We start from the raw sequence: 19,769 nt of genomic DNA, 5'->3' as shown, positions 1-19,769 counted from the left end.
TCAATGCTGCTTATTTCACTCTGTTTGAGGGAGGAATTGTGTTTTAGGGAAAGTATGACAGGTGAGAAAGACAGTGTGTGTGTGTGTGTGTGTGTGTGTCTGTGTGTGTGTATGAACACATGCAAGTGCACACACACACACACGTAACATGTCAGTTCAAAAAGAGCAGAACATTGAATCTCATTTTGTGAGCGCTCGACCTGAAATTGCCTGAAATTCACATGCAAACATGACTTGTGGCTGATGTGGTAATAATGTAAATGGCTGGAGCGCTCCCTGCTTTTGCTCAAATATGCGCGTGCGCACACACACACGCACACACACACACTATGTTACCCCGATAGATGAATGAATTGAATTGGCCTTCTGCTGCGAGCTGCTGTCCATGCAGGGCAGGCTGGGCTCGTGTAATAAGGGTTGACAGAGGGACTGTCCATCTGGATGTGATGGTGTGATGATGATGATGATGATGATGATAATGGGGATCGGTGGGACGTGAGGCCACCTTGCAAGGCTTGAATTGTCTTTCAGGGCGTTTTACCGTCAACCCTCCTAAATCATCTCACTTGTTGTGAGTGTCCTTCACCCAGAGGAGAGCCGTGTCTTGTCAGTCCACTTTGGATTTTTTTCGACACCGGCGATGCTTTCCCTTCTAAATGGTGTTTGTGTCCGCAAATACACATAAGTATTTAAGACGTGGTGTCTGGGTGCGCGACCCAAATGGGTCCTATGCCAGTAGGACAGGTATGTGTTGTCTATGTGGTTAAGCTAAAGGGAAGCCATCAGTCCCCCACAGGAGGAAACGACGTGGCGCAGCAGCCATGATGACTACAATCAACACAGGCCTAACACTTGTGTTTCTATGAAGATGTGTGTTGCTGAGATATATAATATATATATATATAAAATATAGTAAAACATGTTTAACCAAACTATTAATAGACATGACTTGGATAAGTTATTGGACGGCCGGCCTTAGGCCTTCATGGTGCCCAGAGAATTAACCAATAATTGGTTAATGACCGAATAGACTTAATGATGCTGTATTTTAGTAGCTTGTCTGTTTGATGCCTGGTTCGTGTGCATTTGTGTTTGTCCTTCGGTCTCTCGGCTGCCACATGTCTGTTCCCGTCTGCCTCTTCCATCTGATATATTTAAAAAAAAACAGCCCAGAGCTTACACGTCGGTGCTGTGATGTAACGCAGCGGCTCTTTGTTGCGTCCGTTCTGTGATGTAACCACTCGATGTTTTGGGACGTGCTGTGTCTGAGTGCGATTGGGTGAGAAAGCCAGAAATTGAATCCGTGGGTGGTTTCCCTCTCACGCGATCATCGTGTGTCTGCTTGCAGCGGTCGCCGTGGATACGTTGGGCGGCGGCGGCATTCGTCTCTGGCGTTAAGCTCGTACACAGCAGCGCTGACATTAATACCCTTGGCGGTATTGCTGGCTAGTTTTCCTCCCGTGTTCCCTCTAACCGGGGCGGGACGGAGGATACGACGAAGCAGAGCGTTGACCCGAATGGCATGGATCAGAGCTTTCTCCCCAATTACGCTGTGAGGCGGCAGCCAGTCGCTGGGTAGACTTGAATGAGATCTTTTACCTTGAGCTGATAATAGGGATTTATGCTGTAATTCTTCCAAGCAGCGAGCTGCGCCGACAGGTTATGGCACCGCATGCGGCGCAGGACGAAATTGTTGTCTTCAAAATAGAGTTGCTATTTTTCCGTCAGTCACTTAATGTCTGATGACTGATGTGATGCTTAGAAACATTGTGAGTTGTAATGACTTGGAAACATTTTTTGTTGTGGTTGAATTCCATTGTTTGGAATGAAGGAGGCGTCCATGAGACAAAGAATCCCCTTTAGACACTTGAATAACAACGATTTAAAGGTTCAATATCTGACAAACAAACACTCAGAATGATTATGTTGCAGATGCACAGCACCAACCCTCCGGTTCCCCCTCAGGTAACCACGGTTACCTCTGTCGTCCTACACACTGTCAGCAACATTAGCCTCAAATTGCTGACGGTGAGACGTAATAGTTCTGCTTCTGATCGTGTATCCAGTGCCAATGATGATGATTGGGGTCCAAATCCAATCGTCTCAAGTCAAAAGCCCATTTTGTAGAACTGGGATTAGGCCGGGTCTGGATCCGTTCACCTCAATCCAATTTTAACTGGTCCAGACGGACTCATGATCTCTTCATTTCAGTTTTATAACTTTACTAAACCTGAAGCACTTCAACACACCAATCAAGCATTTTTCTCCAACCCGCCTACTTGTCTGACCTGGATATTTATTGATTATATTTGTGTGTGTGTTAGTTTTTTTATATAAAAGAGACCTTTAAACAGTTTGATGGTAATGAGAATACATTTTGCGGATGTTAGCTGCCAACCAGCTGAAAGAATTAGCATCAGAATCAGCCGCACAGAGGGCGCCAATCTAAATTAAAGCGCTCTGAATTATTGATTTCCACCCACTGGGTTCACATCCCGTCTTCGTTGTTTCACTCCTTCGTGCTATCAACTCTTTTTCTCTGCAACAGAACACCAAAACGTGCAGAGCAAAACTACCCAGAAACCATTAAAGGATCATCTGTGGCAAAAGTTTTTTCTTCAATGAGTGTGTGTGTGTGTGTGTGTGTATGACAGAGGGGTTTGTAAATTGTGTTATTAATATTAATTAATGAGTGCTGTCAGGGAGGCAAAGAAACAATTCATTGCTCACATTTATTGTATTAAGTGCATCGTGATTTATTAATGGCCATGTTTAAGGTTAAGGGAAAGAAAAGGAAGGGAAAGTGAGGTAAGGGCAAACCATGAATGGATTGCTCTGCAAAGACAGAAGTCTATTAAAGTAATTTGTGAGCTCATTGAAATGCGGATTCCCTGGCCTTTTTTTTGTCATTTTTATTCATTAGCTGGTAAAACTGTTGGCATATCTCAAAGTGTAATTTTGATCATGAGCATTTTACATTCATTACTCTGATTAGATACCATAGCAAGTCTCACATTCCTCATCTTATCCTGCGACCACTATGGATGACCTTAGTCTCATTCACCGCCTCCCTCATCTGTATGCGCCGCAGGCCTGTTTGCTGCCTGTGTCTATCTGCCGGGGCCGAAGGAGTCCTCTCCCCCCTCCCCGTTGGATGTCCACTCCTCGTACATTAAGTAGCCTTCTGTCTGTCTGTCTGTCTGTCTGTCTGTCTGTCTGTGCTAACTATCTCTCACAGCAGCAGTCTCCTGCCTCAACCTCCGCCCCCGACCCCCCTCCCTGCCCGTTCAGTCCATAGCACTTGGCATGTTGCTGCATCTACATTATTACACCTTGAAAAGATGTGTGTGTGTGTGTGTGTGTGTGTGTGTGTGTGTGTGTGTGTGTGTGTGTGTGTGTGTGTGTGTGTGTGTGTGTGTGTGTGTGCGTGCGCGCTGCCATGTTTCATTTAATCAAGGCTCCCTGTTGGCACATGGGACAAATTGATCAGTTGGTTTGCCAGCTGTCCTGGCAGATCTCTCCTTCTGTCTCTTTATTTCTCTAACCCCCCCTCCCCCGCCCCCCTCTCCCTTCCCCTCCTCCCCCTTTCTCTCTGTGATGCTCACTCTTCCAGTTCAGTTTGTAAACGTACCTTGGCAATGAAATGGCTGAGATGGGATGAACCAATGATTGGAGTGGTCTCCGTTACAAGTCTTTTTTTCCCCCCCTTCTGTTGGACGCCTTCGAAAGGTTCTCCCGTCGGCAGGTGGCCGGCGGCCCGTTTTGACTGACGCGACCTTTTGGTGCCACTGGCTGTCGCTGTGCCCTCGATGGTCCCGATGCTGCACACAGTGATGTGCAGGGTCCGGAGCCTGCTCCGTTTGTTATCTGAGCAGCACATATTGTCTTGATACACCCCTATCCTTAGACACACAGGTCCTCGGCGGGTTGGCTAAACGTGTATCCACGCTGAATTAAAGAGATAAGGCCGCTACAGCCTGCTTTTAACAATGGTAGTGAGGGAATGTGGAATCCATTTCTGTCTTTATAGATCTATGCATGATTCGGGGGGCTATTCACACTTGATGTCCTTGGCGTGTTGAGGGAAGAAAGAGTCTCCTCCATTGCCGCTTCGCTGTGTGTGTGTGTGTGTGTGTGTGTGTGTCTTCCTGTTATGTGCCCATGCTTGGCTGTGCTTTGAGCTTAAAGCGAAAGGCTTTTCTCTGTGTAATGACAGACATTAGAAAGTTGATTACAAGGTTCTTACAGCCTCGGATACCCAGACATACACACACGTACACAGAGCACAAAACCCCACGCACGCACGCACACACACACGCGCTGTGAGAGGCTGACGCGGCCTGCTAATCGATGTGTGATGGCAGGCCTTTTGTGCGTGTGTTCTGTAACGGAGACGGGATAACACGGGGCCCCGAGTTATTATTATCCTCTCGTCTCGATGAACGTTAATAAGCCAACGCCGGCTTCGCTTGTGCCTTGGCGTCCAGTGTGTGTGCGTGCCTCACCTGGGCTTACCTTTCCTCCCCACGTTTTGACTCTAGTGTGACACGCCGCCAGCAGTGGGATAGACCTGTCTTAAACAAAACCCCACTCTGAAATCACCGACTCACCCTGTTAACAGGAGCTGATGATTCATCTCGGCAGCTCGCCGATATTAGTCAGCCGACAACCTCGGACGATTGCTGCTGAATGCTTGGGGCCGACCGTGTGTGGCATTTGGTGTAACGCAGTTGCGTGGTTTGCAGATTGCAATCAACTGAAGACGGGAGCCGCCGAGTGCGTAACCTTGGTAACGCCGTTTGATTTGCTCGGAGGCCGTCCTCAACACGGATAAGGGAGATGGCGGCTGGTCGGTAACCACAGTTTGGCGCTCTGTGGCCCTCGGTATGTATTCAGTGTGGGGATTGACTTATTTAAAGGGGTGCTGTCACTCATTTAACAATCCAATTGTATCGTGAACCACATCGATGACGGGCGAGGAGAGAGAAGTACGATACAAAGCAGAGAAGAAGAAAAACCAAGCCATAAAAAGTTGCCACGGGGTAAGAGAGAGGTATATTCAGAGGAGAGAGAGCTGTTAATGTAGCCCCGCTGTTTGGAATGCAGTCTCACAAGAGCGTCGGCTGCCTGATTTCACACCCATTATCACCTGCTACGTTGGCGCGGCTCGTGGAAAATGAAACTGTGTAGAAGGCGGGTGTAAAATAACCGCTTTGAGTGCGTTTTTATGTAAGCGTGTGGCACATTGTTTGATGGGCTTCTGCTTCTCGGTGTGCGTTCCTGCGTGCTGCACGTACAGGGTCACAGGTGCTCGTCTGCCCCGCCCACCTTGTCACGGTTCACAGCCTCCCTCCCGCTGCACGTGGATTAGTTGATGCTTCACAAAACTGGCAAATAAAGTTAGATATGTGAAAAAACTACAAAACAAATAGCTGTGCCTGCGCATTGTGTTTTTTAGATATAAAATATTCACTTCTTTTTTCTCCCCTAATCATACTTCCCTCTGGACTTTTCTCGACTTATACTTAATTTTCCCTCCCGTGGATTGAAAGTGAGATTTCTTTCCTTGGGTGTTGTGCTGCAGCTTTTGTGCCAAGAAATGAAAATGCAAGTTAAATAAGAAATGCTTTAGGTTTGGAATTTTCCTTTGCAGTACTAGCAACATCTATGGAAGCACCGAGGGACGGGTGGGAAAAAATATCTTTTTAGAGAATTCTAACGTTTTGTCTTTCTGTGTGTTCTTTTACCAGCGTGTCCCCGGGGGTCCTACAAGATGTCCTCCAGGCAGCAGGAGTGTTTTCCCTGTCCTGCCAATAGTGTATCAGAGGAGGAAGGATCTGTGGTGTGCGTGTGTGAGGAGGACCACTTCAGAACCCCCCTGGACACACCCTCAGCACCATGCACAAGTAAGACTGTATGTGTTGGTGTCCGTCTCGCCGCATCACTCACGCACTCTGTCCTCTCATCGAGACACATTTTTGCATTAAGCCAGCCAGCACTGTGAGCCAATCGTTATCGCGCCCACCAGTTCAGCCTCTCGTTTATCTGCCCTTGCCGTTTGTCTCTTTGTCCTTAAAGACTTTAACCTCTTCCTTTAATCCAAATCGCTTCATCCTCTCACCTCTTTTTTTTTTCATTTCGTCGCCTCTTTGTCTGACCTGCACCCACCTTCTCGGTCCTCTGTCTCGCCATCTATCCTCATTATCTGACCTCTCCAACTCCTCCTCAGCACCTGATTTCCATGTCTCCTCTCACCCTAACCCTCAGCTCTCCTTCTCCCCGTATCCTCTTCTATTGCAACCAGTTCCAGTCCAAAAATCCATCCAGAAACCCGCCGGGTGTCTTCTTTATTCGTCCCCGTGTGAAACCAGAGACAAGATACGCGCCTTGTGCTCATCTATTGATGATGAAGTTGTCAGTTGGTCAAAGCGTTTTTTTTTTATTTATTTTTTTACAGCAACCAGCTCAAAGGATTTCTTTCCTCTCATTTTCGCTTAATTGCAACCGCAAACACAGAACATTTGCTGTCTTATTTAAACGAGATAGACATTTATATTGATTAATTATTCTGAGGTTTTTCATATTATAACGGTGTCAGATCCTTCCCTTTCTTGTTTTACAAAATCTGCAGTTCTTCAATAGAGGGAGCATCCGCTTGATCATACACGTCACGATGTTTTTAGGTGGAAGCCCCCCCCCCCCCTTCTCCTGACCTCTGCTTGTCCACACATTAAGTGTCCATCGACTGCAGCTATTCTGTCTGTCTCCTAGCCTTTATCCCTTTTAGCACCCAACCATCCTTCAACTCCTCCTACCATCTCTCCTAACATTAGGTCCACATGATGTATTTGTCCATATATTTACGCTGACATTACAGGACGTTTTTCAGCTATACATCCATGGCCCCGCCCCCTGGACGAGACCACCCCGTCTTCTTCCTACCCCCTTCACTCTTCCTTCTTGACCCTTGACCACGCTTTCTCCGCCCCTCTATCTCTCTCAGCTCTGCTATCATCACTTGGCACCTCCGCCTCTTCCCATTTCCCTCCCTCCTCAGTCTTTTTGTTTGCGCGTGCTACCGCCCCCATTCATCCTTCTGTCAATCGGAAGCCCCGCCCCTCTGTCCTCATGCAAAAAACTTTCCTCCCCGGCCTCTTGCGTTTCCTCACCCACCGTCTCACGTACCGAACGCCATTCTTTGCCAATAAAGATGCACTACAAGGCCGATAAGACAAAGAGCAGGCAGGGTACAGCCCTATTGATTCCTGCGTGCAGAGCAACATATTGATATGGCTTGGTAATTAGATGAAGGAATAATGGGCTGCATAGCCTGTGAGCACTCGAGGTAGTGAGGGTCACAAGGTCTGTGCAGGTGACTTTGTGTACATTCCCGCTCATATGTGTGTGTGGTCATACTGTCTTTTATAGTAACTGCAATGCAGGAGGTGTAATTACTGTATTGATCGCCGAGCCCTCTGATCCCGTTGTGATAACATTTATCGCAGCCTAATGACCACATTAATTACACTATTGATTCGCTAATTATGATCATCCCCAGATTTGGCTAATCCACTGCTGGGTGAGGATGAAAAAAGAGAGAGGCAGACAGCCTGATGAATCTAGAATTGAAATAAAAGGGGGACTATGTTAGACAAATGAGGTTTAATATGTACATGGCTATATGCAATTAATGACTAATACTGGTGCAATTTCATTCTTTTCCCTTTGCCATAAATGCCCTTCGCTGGGAGAGATCCATGAATGCAGACTCTTCTAAGGCTTGAACGCCAATATTCTAAATACAACATCAAGAGAAAGTTCTTACTTGATATTATTTGACAGTTTGTTGGAGCAGCAGTGGAGAGGGAGACAAAGGGTCATTCATATGGACATGTGAACTCGGAAGACAGAAACCGATGGAGAACGGAACAGGGCAGGATATGGGGAAAGGGAGAGGCTGAATCGTTTGGCAGGTCAGGTTTTAATATCCACGACACGATAAGGATGGCAGAGAGAAACTACAAGAGCAAGAGGGACCACAGGGCAGAGAAGGCACCAAAAGGCCCAGGTGTGTCTCTGTTTAATCTGCATGTACGTGGGTTCACACGCTGAATGCTCTCTGATCCCACATGTCTGAGAGCAGGACGCAGCTGCAGCGTGCGACGAGGGCAACAGCACGCACACCTTCACTTATTCATTACAATGCACATAGACACACAGTGACACGTGGAAAATGCATGACCTCTTAATGCAACTTAAACTGCAGAGGCCGAGGTAAGTCAGGACACTGACTAAGTGATGACATACAGTCCTCCAAGCTGACATTTTACGGCCCTCTTAAATACTATATATCAAAAATTCTTCAAAATTCACATTTATCGGATGACTATTGGTGCCCAAAGCCCTGTGTATCAAACAGTGATGTATTCACGTATCTTTAGTGAGCAGCTCGGACAGTTGTGAGATGCATGATCCATGGTCACTCACCTTTATTTACTGATCAATGTGGAGGATTTGTTCCATGCAGCATTGTTGACATCTGCACAAAATGGACATGTTTCGTGAGTGTCAAGTTTGGGTCTAAAGAAGGCTGCCTGGCATGTGGTGGTGACACCACTCCACAAGTTAAAATCCTCTTCACTTGCTGCATAGCGGTCGCAGACGCGAGGAATGCGTTTGATCAACTGCCTTTCCTTTTTGTTTTCACTCAGAAAAGACTGCGGGTGTAACAGTGAACACCGAAATGGAAACCCAAACCCTCTTGCTCTCGTCTCTCCAGGGCCTCCCTCCCCGCCCAGAGACCTGGTCTACACCTTGAAGCAGTCCACGCTGATCCTGGAGTGGGCGGCGCCGTCCGACGCAGGAGGCCGGGTGGACCTGACCTACAGCGTGGGCTGCCGGAGGTGCGTCGGCAGGCAGTGCGAGCCGTGCGGGGCGAGCGTCGGCTTCGTGCCGCAGCAGGTCGGCCTGACGGAGAGGACGGTGACCGTGGTCAACCTCCTCCCCAACACCAACTACACCTTCTCTGTGGAGGCCTTGAACAGCGTCTCGGAGCTGCTGCCCAGCAAGAGGTTCTACACGCAGGTCAACGTGTCCACGAGTCTGCCGGGTGAGTCCCAGTTAGACCTTTGAGGGTAACGGCACATGACAGCCTGCACAGGGAAAAGGGCCCTTTTGCCCATTTCACAGTAAAACCGCAGAGTCAGGAAGCAAACAACAGTTGAGCAAGAAAGAGTTCACGCCGCATTTTCCAAAATGCAGCAGGAGTGCTCAAATGGCACATAGCAGCACGCTGTGCAGGCTGAGCTCAGCTCAGCCTGCACTGCGTGTGTTTCTCAATTTGAATATCTTGTAGTAGGCCTCTTTTAAGGGAAGTCCACAAGGATGCAATATTTGTGCTGTTTAGTTATTTCGTGGAAAGGATTTTTACAAGATGGCCAGAAAAAAAAATACAATAAAAGGTTCTTTTCTGTGTAACTTATAACGTCTCTCACTCGAGGACATACAGTACATGCAGGCGCCTTCTGTTCACAGATTCATACGCACTCTCAGACCCACAGTGACCCTTGAATATGCTCCTAAGACATGTAGATTTCAACACGCATTGGTCGCTATACAGCTGTTCACACACAGAGGCATTCCCCAATGCAAGCGTGTATCCAGCAGACGGACTATTCGTTTGTGTGTATGCACACACACTCCCTCCGCCACAGTGTGCCTGCCATTGCATACCGAGCAAAATGTCTCGCGCGGTGGAGGTGATCTCATTTTCATCAGCAGAAGTCTTCAGCAGACCATTAGCCAGAGGCTTAAAAAGCACTTTGCCAAGTAGCCCTGTCAACCAGCTCTGCAACAGCACTATTTGAAGGAGCTCAAGTGTGAAAAGACCAAACACACACACACACACACAGAAAGATTTACAAGAACGTATTCCGGGCATGAAACACTCTCTACTGCCCAAATGCACACCAACAGTTACCTGTCATAGCTAATGTGAATTCTATTTTTCTAAAAGCTTTATTTACTGCTTATTTGCTGAAATGAATATTATTCTGAACAGAGTGATAGCGTGATGAGGCGTGCGGGGGGGGGGGGGGGGCAGAGAGGCTGAAAGGTGCAGCACGGGGGAAGCAGAAAGTGAGGACGGCGGCGTTGGTTTTCACTGCTGATTGGAAATGAGCTTAGAAGAAATGAGCTTCCTAATGAAGGAGAGCAGTTAGTCATACTGGAGTGCTGAGGTGGCAGCAGCACTCAGCGTGGGTCTTGGGCGAGCTTCAGTGGAGCTACAACACTTTGTATGCTGTGACACTCTGGCTTCATTACTATAAGGAAGTATGAGGTTCATAAGCATAAAAATGGGACATTTTTCAGCTTTAGGGAGATTGATGTTGTGCGTATTTGTAGTGGATATGTGCTCGCCAGTGGCCCAGATTCTCTGGTTGGCCAACTGTAAGTGTTACGTAAGAGTAACATCTGGACATCAGGACCACATAGAGTGAGCGAGACAGCTTTATGTGCAAGCACCCAATCTCTGTGCTGCACTACAGACTTGAGCTGGACCAATATTTTAGATTATGCCCAGTATGCAAAAAACCTATTTGATAGATAGTCCCAGACTTGATGCATACTAAGTTTGTATTTGTGTAACCATGATGCTGAACCCAAAGAATTATCTGCTGCTTTTCAGATTTGTACTGGTCAACAAGGTCGCAAGTTTCACAAGTTTTGTGGTGCGGACAATTGGCAACATCACCGCACATGAAAGACACAACCTCCTATTCAATTAAATGTACTAAAAGCCTAAAATCCTCCCTCTTTGGAAAATCTGTGATTTACAATCTTCACACCATTACCGCTGTCAAGTTGTTTGCATTCCATTTACAGTCATTTAAAACTTGAAGCTGCATTGAGCAATATTTGAGAGAGATTAAATACAGACTATCAAATAAATATGTTTTTATACCTCACGGTTTACCGCAAAGCTTCTTTTACAAGATGTGTCATAGTTGTAATGTTTTATGGTTGGGCGGTTCAACCGGTATGCCAGTTTTAAATATGCATATGGTATCAATTTTTCATATACTGCCATAACCGGTGCAAAGCCGCGACGTGTGTGTTGTCGCTCTTAGGCAGGCAGCAGATTGTATTGTTCATCGTTGACCGCTGAGGGAGCAACGGTCAGAGCTACCTCGCTTACGCGTGTCGAGATGATGGAGTGAACAACAATTAATAACCCACAACTAACGCTCTCTCACGGGGTAAAACACCACAACACAACGAAGCGGATCAGGAACAAAACAAAAGTTTGTTGAGCCCGCTGTTGTCGCTTCTGGAAGCCAAAAGGGGTTCTTTTTCGACGTCAATCGAACAAATAGTGATATAAACGGCCAGGATCTTACAAAATACGGGGACGTGAATTTGTGGCCCATACGGCCCGGCCCCATGATGTACGATAGCCCGACCGACGCTAACACGGCTCAAAAGATCCAACGCAGCCGCCTCCAGCTCCCCGAAGGGACTGAGGTGGTGAAAAAGCCTCCGAGGCCCGAGGTTAGGGACACCGTAATGAGAAAAAGGACAAACCTGCCAGTGATTATTTTCCTGTCCCCACAGTTCTTTCAACCTTTCTCCCCCCCCGTTATCTCCCCTCCTCCCTGTCCGTCTGCAGTCAGCAGTTGGCGCGGCGTCGATTTGCGGCTATCACGGGGTATTAGGGTGTGAGGAGTCCTGCTAACCGTGTCATCCCAGAGGGATTGGACAAGGGGTTACGGGAGTGCGTTTTCAGAAGACTCTCCGTGTCGGGGAGGATTTACACTGACGTTTGGTGTGGTGTCTAACGCTGCCCGTGTGTGAGAGGCAGACAGCGAGGGAGACAGGTTTTTTTGCGTTGCGTCTACCTCTGTGCACGGATAACACTGTAGTCCACCCAGTCACAGGAAGTAGTGAGCATCCAGGTGAGGCCCAGGATAATAAATAAATAAATACAAGCATTCTGTGGAACAGAACTCAGCGCTGTGTCCAAACACGTGCGTGCGGACTGGACACCGGGTCTTTACACCGTCAGGACTCACTGACCTTTATGAATACTGCAGCAGGGATGGCTCTCTTTCGCTTTCTCTCTTGCCGCCTCATCATCTCTATGACCTTTTTAAAAAAAAAAGAAATTATACCTTCTATTTCCTTCCTCATTTCCCCCACCTCATTCTTTCCTGCTAAACACACTATTTTTAGATGGTAATTTCTTCCCTTCCTCCTTTCTGCTGCCACTACATTCAACTGCACTCTTTCCACCATCTTCCCTTTTTTATTATCTTCGCCGCCTGTCTGTAAATATAACCACAGCGACCGACTTCCTGCTCCTCCCTTCTCTATCCTCCCATCCTCCACCCCCCCTCCCCCCCATCTCCCCTTACTGTACTCTATTTGTTTTTCAGCCTGTGCTAAGCTTGTTAGCAGCGGGTGGCACGGTTTAGCCGGCAGCAGAGGGCCAAGAAAGCCCGAGGATTTAAGGGCACAGCCTGAGTTGGGAGCCAAGGTGCAAACGTGTGCTATATTAAGGCCAAAAAAGGAGCACAGACACACAGGGGGTCCATTTACATCCATGCAGATGCTATGAGATTTTTCTTTTGTTACTTGAGGAAAAAACATCTTCAATATGGTGACATTAAAATCCTCCATTTGAAACCAAATATAAATTGAATTCTTCTCTTCTCCGAATGCTTGCACATGCACAGGGGAGCAGTGGCTTTCTCTCAGACAGATGGGGTTTTATCAGGACTCTCCAGGCCACCAAGGGGAAGGGGGTGTGTTGCATGGTGTGTCAAGGATGGGTGGATGGATAAACGGGAGCGAGAGGGATTGTGGGTAGAAACATGACTGGAGATGCGTGAGGAGACGGGGCATGGGCTCGGTAAATGAGGGATCAGGTTTTGCTCCCGGGCTCATGGGGCCCCTTATCCAGCTGTGGATTAGGGATGCATGTGTGAGTCTCTGCTCTTTCGTGCACCAGGCTATAGGTGCAGGAGGGCATTTTAATGTGCATGCTTAACCATGCTTGCATGCAGAACTCGCTGTGCATTGCTTCATGCTTGATTCGTGTATGGGCAAGAAAGGATGAGATTATGGCATATTGCCTGTGGATGGATGTGTGTGTGTGTAAGATCAGAACACACTCAGGTTGAATGTCCTGGCCCCCAGTGGTACATCCAAAGCGCTTTAGCTGAGGCAGGGAAGAAGAGAGGGATGTGGGGAGGCTGTGGCGATGGGGTGGAGGTGCGGGTCAGGAAGGATTGGCATTTCAATATCCTGAGAGGATTACTGCCCTGGCTTCAGATGGCTGGTCCCCGTGGAGTTACATGGGCCTGAGAGGTGGATGCATAAAGGGAGGAGAGAAGAGAGGGATGAGGATAGGAGGGGAGAGATGGTTAGAGGTGAGCGCTGTGGCATTGGGAGCAGAAAGGAAGCAAAAGCTTTAAAACTTTAATTCTTCAAATGGTGTGCAAGCAGTAGAAACTTTTTTGTCAGAACCATTTGGTGCCTTTAAACAAATATGATGTTATATTTCCAAAGTTTTTGGCATGTGGATTTAAGTTATAAAACAACAGAACAGCACTGTTTTGAGTCAAAGAAGAAAGAATCGAGCAGGGTTGAAATGAGAGGCACAGGTTGTACTGTGTAGGAAAACCACAGAAGGAAGTTCTTATGCTGTGGGGAACAGGCTTCAGGGGAATGCAGTGGAATCTAGAGTGGAAATTCTCTGAAACTACTATAAACCAAAAAATGTATTATTATTATACTTATTTACTGTGAGAACATTTAACATTTAAAGTCTGCATGACCTTCATAATTAAACACATAATGCAACCAAGTTGGTATTATTGGGAGGGGAGGGAGGGAAGGGAGGCCCAGGAGCACCAGACCTGTTGGGAGCAGACTGTCTCACCCGCTGCAGTAAAAGCGGAATTAGGCTTTTATACAGGACGGCTAAAACCACCACCAAAAAAAATACATAACAATCAGCTAAATGTACTGAAATTAACCAAATAAAAAGGGGTCCGACCTGAAGAAAGTTGTCACGTTATTATATTGTTTTGATAATGGTGTAGGAAAGGAAATATTACTGTTCTGCAACACTTGTCTCTATACTCAATACGTTTAAATTGTTTAAAGCATGTAGAACATGACATTCTTTACTAATCTATGCTATTTGGGTATGAATATTTACACCCCCTGATGCTGTGTTCTGTGGAGCTTTAAGCCTGGGACCAAAAGACAGTGTTGGATGTTTGAATGATATGAAAGGAGGCCAAACCCAACGATGGAGCCGTCTGTGACTGTTGATTTTCTAAGAACTCTGATTGACTTCTGAAGCGCACGTTTTAGTTTAACCGTTTGAATATTCATAAGTTGGAGCCTGAATTCATTTTGGATCACAATTTCCCTGTATTGTGACCGAAGTATTTTCTTTTCTTTCCTCCACTTAATGAGTGCTCCTTCTCTGTCAACCATACCGAAATCGTCTTCTTTGTCACTTTTGTTTCCAACACCCGCTGCACCTTCTCTCCCCTCTTCCAGCCCTCTGCATAGAGGCGTTTGGATCCTCTTTGCCTCCTTAATTAGAAGTGATGGGAAGGTGAAGCTTCAGCAGGCAGCAAATGAATAGAGTCATCAAGCTACTTTTCAGGACTATAGCCCTGCCACTTAAGATGCTTTTTCACCCTGTGATGGGAATTTTAATTGCCTACCTCTTGCCTTATAATTGGAGACTATGAAGAGGCACTCTCAGGGTCGTTAGTATGTGTGCTCAGTATGTGGATTTTTAGGCTGTTTCTGGTCGTTTGAGGAACAAAAACAACGCTTTGAGGTAGTTGATGACGCACACACACACACACACTCTTATCCTCATAATCAGAGTTCTATGAAAGACTTGAGGGCTGTCTTTGATGACGCTCTTCTGCCAAACCCAGTAGGGGAGAGAAACAGGACAAGGCTTTTGTTTTGAAGAGACTATAAAGAAAAAGATCAAACTTCAAAATGCATTTTCTTCTGTAATTTCTGTGCGCTGCGAGGTCTTTATCGCGCCTCCGTCGAGAGCTCGTCTGTGTGCGTGTGCCATCTTTTGTTCGTGGCGTGTGTTGCCGCAGGGTAGGGGACGTTGGCGGCGCCCTGCGGGGAGCGAGGGGAGAGAGAGAGAGAGAGAAAAAGAAAGAGAGAGAGAGAGAGAGAGCTGTCTTTGGGAATGACAGCGCACTCGGAGCCAGACGGTTCGGCTCATCAGAAGAACATCGCACACAAGGACACGCGCACACCTCCAAAAACAATACATCTAAACCTTTACTATTTTACTATACAAACCAAGAGGTTACGGGAACCAAGAGTCCTGCATCAGCTCAATAAATATGATTTATTGTTACACGCTCCTGTATATAATGTTATATTAAATATTTACAATCTCAACAGTAAATGCTTCTCTACTCTACTTCCACATTGAAGCAATAATAGTAATATTATATACAGTTCTTCATAATATTTTCTGAATAATCAGTACTTGACAGTTTTGTTTATTTCTTACATTATAATAATAATTCGTGCTTACTTCCATGACATTTTTATAAGTAAATGTCACTAGTATTGATGTATTTATGTACATCCAAAGGTGAATGAGTGTAACTATTCTAAATGACTGAATACTCCCTCACTACCGCCTATTCCAAACCTGGACCATGCACTATATTAATGTTTATCTTTCTCACCGTGCAAATAAAGGAAAGGTGTAGAGAGATAGCGTTTGTGTGCATGCGGCTGCCTTCTCTGCCAGTAAGCAAGGGCAGACGGAGCGATGTGGGCCCTCTCAGCCCATCTCCTGCAGCCTGCTCGGGTCAGCCGCTCGCCGTGTGTGTTTGTTGGAGGCTGCGGGCGGATGTGTCGTGATCAGACCATGCCTCTGCCTGGAAGCTAAAGCACACTGGGCCCGGAGAGTGTTCGGAATCAGTCGGCGAGCAGCTGTCACGGGCAGTTTGAGCAAGTTGGGCCCAGTCGCCCCCCCCCCCCCCGGTGGGAGTGGGAGATGCCAGGTTTAGCTAACGGGACTTTCTGACATATACAGCAAGTCCTTGTATTGTTTTCCTTTCAAAATCATCCTGTAATATGACCAGACATTCTATCATTTGACCTAAATCGCGTGCGTGTGCAGCAGTGTGTTGCCTTTCACTGAAAGCTGATATTCATGTTGTTTATGCACAGCTGGATTATGTTGATCAAGCCCTTTTGAATATGTCATGCAGCGAGAAGCTCTTTGTCTCGCTCCCCTTTCTGGTCCTTCTACCCCTCACCCACCCACCCACCCACCGACCGACTGACTGACACATTTAATCATGCCATCATCGAGACGCTCCTCTCCGCTGCACAAACACACACATGAAGACACACGCATGCAGGTGGATCAAGTCCCTGCAACATGTAATCTTGTGCTTTAGATGGAAATGTGCCTCATTCAGGTGTCTTTCCTCCCCCTCACAGACAAAAAGCATCACAATGTGTGCTTGTGTGCGGTGCCGGTCCTTTAGATAAAAACCACAGATACCTGAATAATTGCGTGTACATTTGTGCATTTGGAACGGTGCGTTCAGGCGTTGGGGTGCTGATGGGGCAGATTAGATGTTAGTGGCATATAGGAGTGGGGGGGGGCGCTATCCAGATAGTGCTCCAATGCTGGGGCGGGGCGATAGCCGCCGATTGTCACGGCAAGACGCATTGCAAGACGGTGACAGCTGGGCGGGGAAGCTGCTCTTGTATACGACATCATTAGATCTGGTAGCAATCACGTGCATGCACACATGACCACCTGGTGAAGCGTGAAATCTTGAGACTTTAAACTTTCAGTTTGTCTTTATACATGACAGAGTACTGCCGCAATCCGTTCAGAATAAAGCCACGTCTCCTGTGTGTTTTTGTGAAAGAGGATTAAAGCTGTTCTTTGATGCCTTAATAGGTAGATTTAGAGCTATGCCATTGTAATCTGTAGCAGGGTCACTCGTTGTTATTCTTGATTTGTTAGCAACAGCTAGATGCTTTTTTCCTTACATCAGAGAGCTGCTGATAGCCTGTGTTTTTTTCTTCTGTCAGTGTATGGATGCATTTCTTCATTGTTACCAGCTAAGAGAAAACTGCAGAAATGTTAAGCACAAATGATTGTTGAGCAGCATTAAAGCTTCAGGTTGTCTGTCGGCAGGAAATTTAAATAATTACAATCTCAGTAGATTCCGGCGAGGAACTGCAGTGAATGCAGTGGTACACAACTCATTTCCTGATTAGCTCTCTCTTCATGGCGTCCCTGAGAGCTCAACACACGCCACACGGCCACAACGCCGCAAAATGACAAGATATCTTTGGTAGCACCTGCATTGCATGTGGGAGGTGAATGCAGATCAGCTGCGTTGGCCTTTAGGTTATTATTAGACTGCCAATTCAAACAAAGGTATAGCGGCACAGGCTCCTCCATAGGGAGAGGGAGTTTAATATATTTGTGTTTATGTTTGTGTGAAGTTGGTGAAGATTTTTTTTTGAGTACATGCCGTGCTTCAGGCTCTCAGGGCCACTGTGGTTTTTACACTGACCGAAACACACGTTACCGTCGACTCACGATGATTGAAAAAAGTTGCCAAAGTCGACCTCGCAAAACTTCTCTGCCGTTTGAAACTTTGAAGGTGTTATTAAGGTAATACACACGTAAATGCACGCGCCACTGGCATTTCAGAGCCACTGACAGGAAATGCTTGTGGCAGTAGGAGTATAAAAAGCCCCGGGGAAAGCCACAGGAAAGGAAACAAAATGGTGCAACTCCTCCGCCGTCAGTCACTACCCGGTTAACCACAGGTGCCGTGCCCAGAGGGAACAACACTCTCGCTTCCCATTAACCCTTTGAACAGAAACACTTATGGCAGATACAGCTCTCTCAATTCCCGCCTATTCACATTATAATACACACTCCCTTGAATCCTGCCTCCTCATTCGGAGCACGCAGGCGGCCTCTCGCTCTGTACGCGCTCCTGGGCACCTTTGCATATTAAAAGTTGCATGCGAGGCAAACGTGGTGCGAAGTAGAACAATGAACCCCGCCCGCCCCCCTCCCCCCCCCCCTCCTGAGAAGATGGATGTCATCTCAGCAGAGGCACAAACAGGCCTGCCGGGAACAGCGGAGTCCCCCCGAGAAGGGAGGAAGCGAGAGAGCGGACCCACAGAAGTTAGGAAGAGAAAGAGGGGGAAAGTACAGATGACTGCGACGCGTTCAGCCCCTGGGGAGAGCCGCTCCTCGTGCCTGTCTCCTTTGATAAGGACACCGAGATGCCAGTTGCACCTCCGCTGCCTCTTTGCACGCGGATGCAGGAGCCTCTAGCGGGGGCCGCCATTTTGTGCCGCGGTCTATTCATAGACCTACCTGCCAAGGAGATCCGAGCGCCAAGCTGCAAGCGTAACCTCCAGTGCCTTCAGGGGTGGGTGTTGAGACTCGCAGCTCATGGTAACAAGTTCGGGCCTTCTGTGCTACCATAATGCAGCATGTACTGCTGTGTGCTGTGAGCCTTTCCTTATGCACTGGTGGTCTTGATTTAGCATTTTCTTTCCAAAAGCCTTGCTTTTTGCTACCTAAAAAAAGTATTTTTGTTGCAGAAGTACACCTAAAGACCAAGTAAACCTATATTGGATGTGAAATTCTTAAATGTAAAAAAAAAAAAAAAAAAACACGCAATGGTTCTGACTGCAAGCTGAAGTCAAAAACTGTCACTAGTGGGGTAATACTGATAATAATAATAATAATAAGGCATTTTATTTGTAACCCAGTTCTGATTCAAAAGAATCTGCCACAGAGCCAGTCGATAGTAATAAAAAGAAATAGCTCACAGTGATTTAACACAAAGTCAAAAACTCCTTCCTGAATGATGATATGTTTTAGATCACTCTCAAGACTGTTCCAACAGCTGAAGCCTAAAAAACAAAAAAAAGAAGAAGAGAGACCTTTGCTTGGTCAGGTTTAAGCACTGAGAGGTGCAGCTGTGTGCTGCCTCTTTGCCATTTCTTGCCGAACTCGGTCTATTCTACATCCCTCATCCCTCACTTTGTTGCTCTCATCAGAGCATTCCTTTGAAGTCCGTGGATCATTATCTGAATGGTGATCGGTGTGTGAGCACAGCAAAGATATCCTACTAGATGTCATCGGGAGCTGTATGTGACGAGGGCCTGTGTGAATGCCCACGAGGCCATCGCCTCTCCTGTATTAATTGTGAAAATCATTGCGCCTCTTCTGTGTCCCTGTGTGCACGTACACGCGACTACAAAAGCCATTTCAGACGGTAGTCGGCTTAGATTTCTTCCTCTCGAATGCAAATGCCAAAACCAGCACTAACCGCCACTTGCTGCCACACACTCTTGTGTGAGTTGAAGTGGTGGGCGCGCTTGCTATCCGCGTCGATGCCAGCTGAACGTGTCAGAATGTCTTGGAATCGATTATTTCCACACAGTAACCATTTCTCTGTGGTCTCCATATTCACCATAGATGCCCAAATTGCTTTGAAATGGTAATGGGCAAACAGAAATGTAGTTGACCTTTCTCATCATTAGTTGTGACTTCTTGTACCTAGAAGACATTTCCGAGTTGATACACTGCACATTTGTTTCCAGTGTCTCTGCTAGGGGGATATGTATTTGGTCTGGTGGGTGCAAACTGCTGGCTGGACCCATCGGCCTAATGTTGTTGGGCTCCTTGGTGTGTGATT

At 46.9% G+C, this 19,769-nt stretch overlaps 1 protein-coding gene across 3 annotated transcripts in view; it reads left to right on the top strand.

Moving 5' to 3' along the window:
- The window catches only part of LOC119219154 (ephrin type-A receptor 7), a 112,046-nt gene that overhangs the window by 66,679 nt on the left and 25,598 nt on the right, over window positions 1-19,769 (top strand). For all 3 annotated transcript variants that reach the window (XM_037474086.2, XM_037474085.2, XM_037474084.2), the window contains exons 4-5: window positions 5,751-5,906; window positions 8,780-9,109. In XM_037474086.2, the coding sequence (XP_037329983.2) occupies window positions 5,751-5,906; window positions 8,780-9,109 (486 nt within the window). The remainder of the gene's footprint in view (window positions 1-5,750; window positions 5,907-8,779; window positions 9,110-19,769) is intronic.

This window comes from Pungitius pungitius, chromosome 17 (assembly GCF_949316345.1).
Source record: "Pungitius pungitius chromosome 17, fPunPun2.1, whole genome shotgun sequence".
NCBI classification, from domain to species: domain Eukaryota; kingdom Metazoa; phylum Chordata; class Actinopteri; order Perciformes; family Gasterosteidae; genus Pungitius; species Pungitius pungitius.
Note: the sequence above shows the minus strand (reverse complement) of the source record. Positions and strands in the feature narration are given on the sequence as shown.